Below are 2,017 nucleotides of genomic sequence, written 5' to 3'. Positions count from 1 at the left end.
CTCAGGAACAGATGAGTGTCACTTTTGCAGGAGTGAGCTCCTTGTGGGAGTGGTTACTTACAAAACCCTGCTGAGTTCTCCTGCCTTCTCTTTGCCCTGCCCTCATGGGATGACACAGTGAGAAGGTCCATGCTGATACCTTCAGGTTGGACTTCTCAGTCTTCAAAACTATGAGCCAATATGCTTCTGTTGTTTATAAATTACCCAGCTTCAGGTAACATGACAGAACGGACTAAGACAAGCACTGTCCTTCCTGGCTAAGAGCTTGCCCAGGAAAAACAAATGCATTTGAAAATTTCCAAAAGATATTTCTTCAGAGGAAGCCATCATTAATTTAATTCTTTCAAAACAGCCAGGCATGGTGGCACATAATCCCATCTACCCGGAAAGCTGAGGCAGGAGGATTGTGAATTGAAGGCCAACCTGGTCAACTTAGTGAGATCCTGTCTCAAAATTAAAAAGGTTGGGGATGTAGCTCAATGGTAGAGCAGCCCCTGGACTCAATCCCCAGCACAGCAAAAATAAAATCAGTCATCTCGGTTTTATAAGTCTTCCTCCCTATTTGAAAGTTCACTCTACATACATATTAGATAAATATCTTCCAAGCTATGCAGCTTTATACGTATTTAAAGCGTTTACATTTACATTCAAATGCATTGATCCAAAGTGGCCCCCCCAATAGTTCCACTAACTGCCATCCCTGAGTAGGGACCATCTAGGTTCGTCTCACCAGGCCTCCCAGAGCAAGGCAGCCCAGCACCTTGGCTAGCAGAGTAGCAGATGGGGCCTGCTCTCTAAGGAGCTGCCTTCCTCATCCACAGAACACGCTGCAGGTTCTCAGGGACCTGCGTCTTCTGCTGGGATTGCCCAGGGCCACAGCATCTGTCCGTCCATTAGAAAGTTTCGGTTTTCTGAAGAGTAGAGAATCGATACTTTTAACGCCACCAGTGTCCCAGAACTCCCCGATCCCGGGTAGGTCCCTTTCCTGGAGAAATGGACAGATGGCTTCAGAGGGTGGGCCTGGAAGACTCACAGGTGAGGAACACATCTGCAGCCCTCCGCCTCCCAAAGGCAAACTGCAGATGGGTGCTACAGCTTCTCCCAAATGACATTGAGCCCACCAGTGGTACCGGTTTATCCCAACGCCAGGCTTCCCAAGTGCGGGGGGGTCACAGTTGCATTGCATCACTGGGTGAAGGAGACAGCGAACCTGCAGGGCCACTATAGCCAGGGACAGCCACCTGATCCCTGTCCCGCATGTCCTCTGGGACAGCCAGAGTTGCTGCTGCTGGCCCCAGCCCCAGCCAGGACCCAGGAGGCACATGGTGGACTCACACCTCCTCTTGCAGGTCGCCAAGACGGCATGTGGTGAACACATGTGAGGAGGAGGGAGCCAGCGAGGGTCCCATAGCCAGGGTGAGTATGGGGAGTGCACTGCCCAGGGCCTTCTCTTCCCAGGACGTGGGGGCCATGGTTAGGGATGGCTCTGAGGACGGGATGCAGGGTAGGAAAGGCTGGGCAAGAGGGGAGTTAGATGAGGGGGGTGCCCGCCTTTGAAGGTGAAGCCATCTGTCACACATGAGGACCGGCACAGGACAGCAGAGGTGAAGAGGGCCTGGGGACTCCAGAGAGCGGTCCATGGCCAGAGAGACAGCTTCCCCACCCCATTCCCTGACCAACCAAAGTCACACTCAGCCAGGCCCTTCCTCCTCTCACTGCGACAGCCGGGCAGCACCCAGGTGGAAGCACAGGGGAGGACAGGGTGTGGGTGGTGCCCAGGGAGCCGCTCCGCCCTCTGGAGGGCACTCACGGAGCTGGGCCTCCTTCCGCAGCCCGTCACTTTCCACCCCAGGGAGGCACGGAGGCAGCTGCAGGCTGGGTGGCCATGATGTGGTAGATGGATTCCCGGAAGCGCTGGTCCCGGCTGAGCCGCTTGGCCACCTCCTTCAGCTCCTCTATGTTGTTGGCTTCCAGCTGGGAGGTCATGAAGGACTGGGACGGCTTCACGGGAGCAATG

The 2,017-nt window shown here is 54.6% G+C and overlaps 1 protein-coding gene across 2 annotated transcripts in view; it reads right to left on the bottom strand.

Annotated features, from left to right (window-relative positions):
• Positions 1-470: 470 nt before the first annotated feature.
• Positions 471-2,017, bottom strand: part of Plekhd1 (pleckstrin homology and coiled-coil domain containing D1) — a 35,715-nt gene continuing 34,168 nt past the window's right edge. The window contains exons 13-14 of one of the 2 annotated variants that reach the window (XM_010645365.1): positions 1,811-2,006; positions 471-985 (exon numbers count right to left, since the gene is read on the bottom strand). In XM_010645365.1, coding sequence (XP_010643667.1) covers positions 1,837-2,006 — 170 coding nt within the window. In that variant the 3' untranslated portion in view covers positions 471-985; positions 1,811-1,836. Of the gene's footprint in view, positions 2,007-2,017 lie in introns of both variants that reach the window. The other variant, XM_010645364.2, reaches the window with a different exon arrangement.

This window comes from Fukomys damarensis, unplaced genomic scaffold, assembly GCF_012274545.1.
Source record: "Fukomys damarensis isolate Sample0158 unplaced genomic scaffold, DMR_v1.0_HiC HiC_scaffold_21, whole genome shotgun sequence".
Taxonomy (NCBI): Eukaryota; Metazoa; Chordata; class Mammalia; order Rodentia; family Bathyergidae; genus Fukomys; species Fukomys damarensis.
This window is presented reverse-complemented; position numbering and strand designations above follow the sequence as displayed.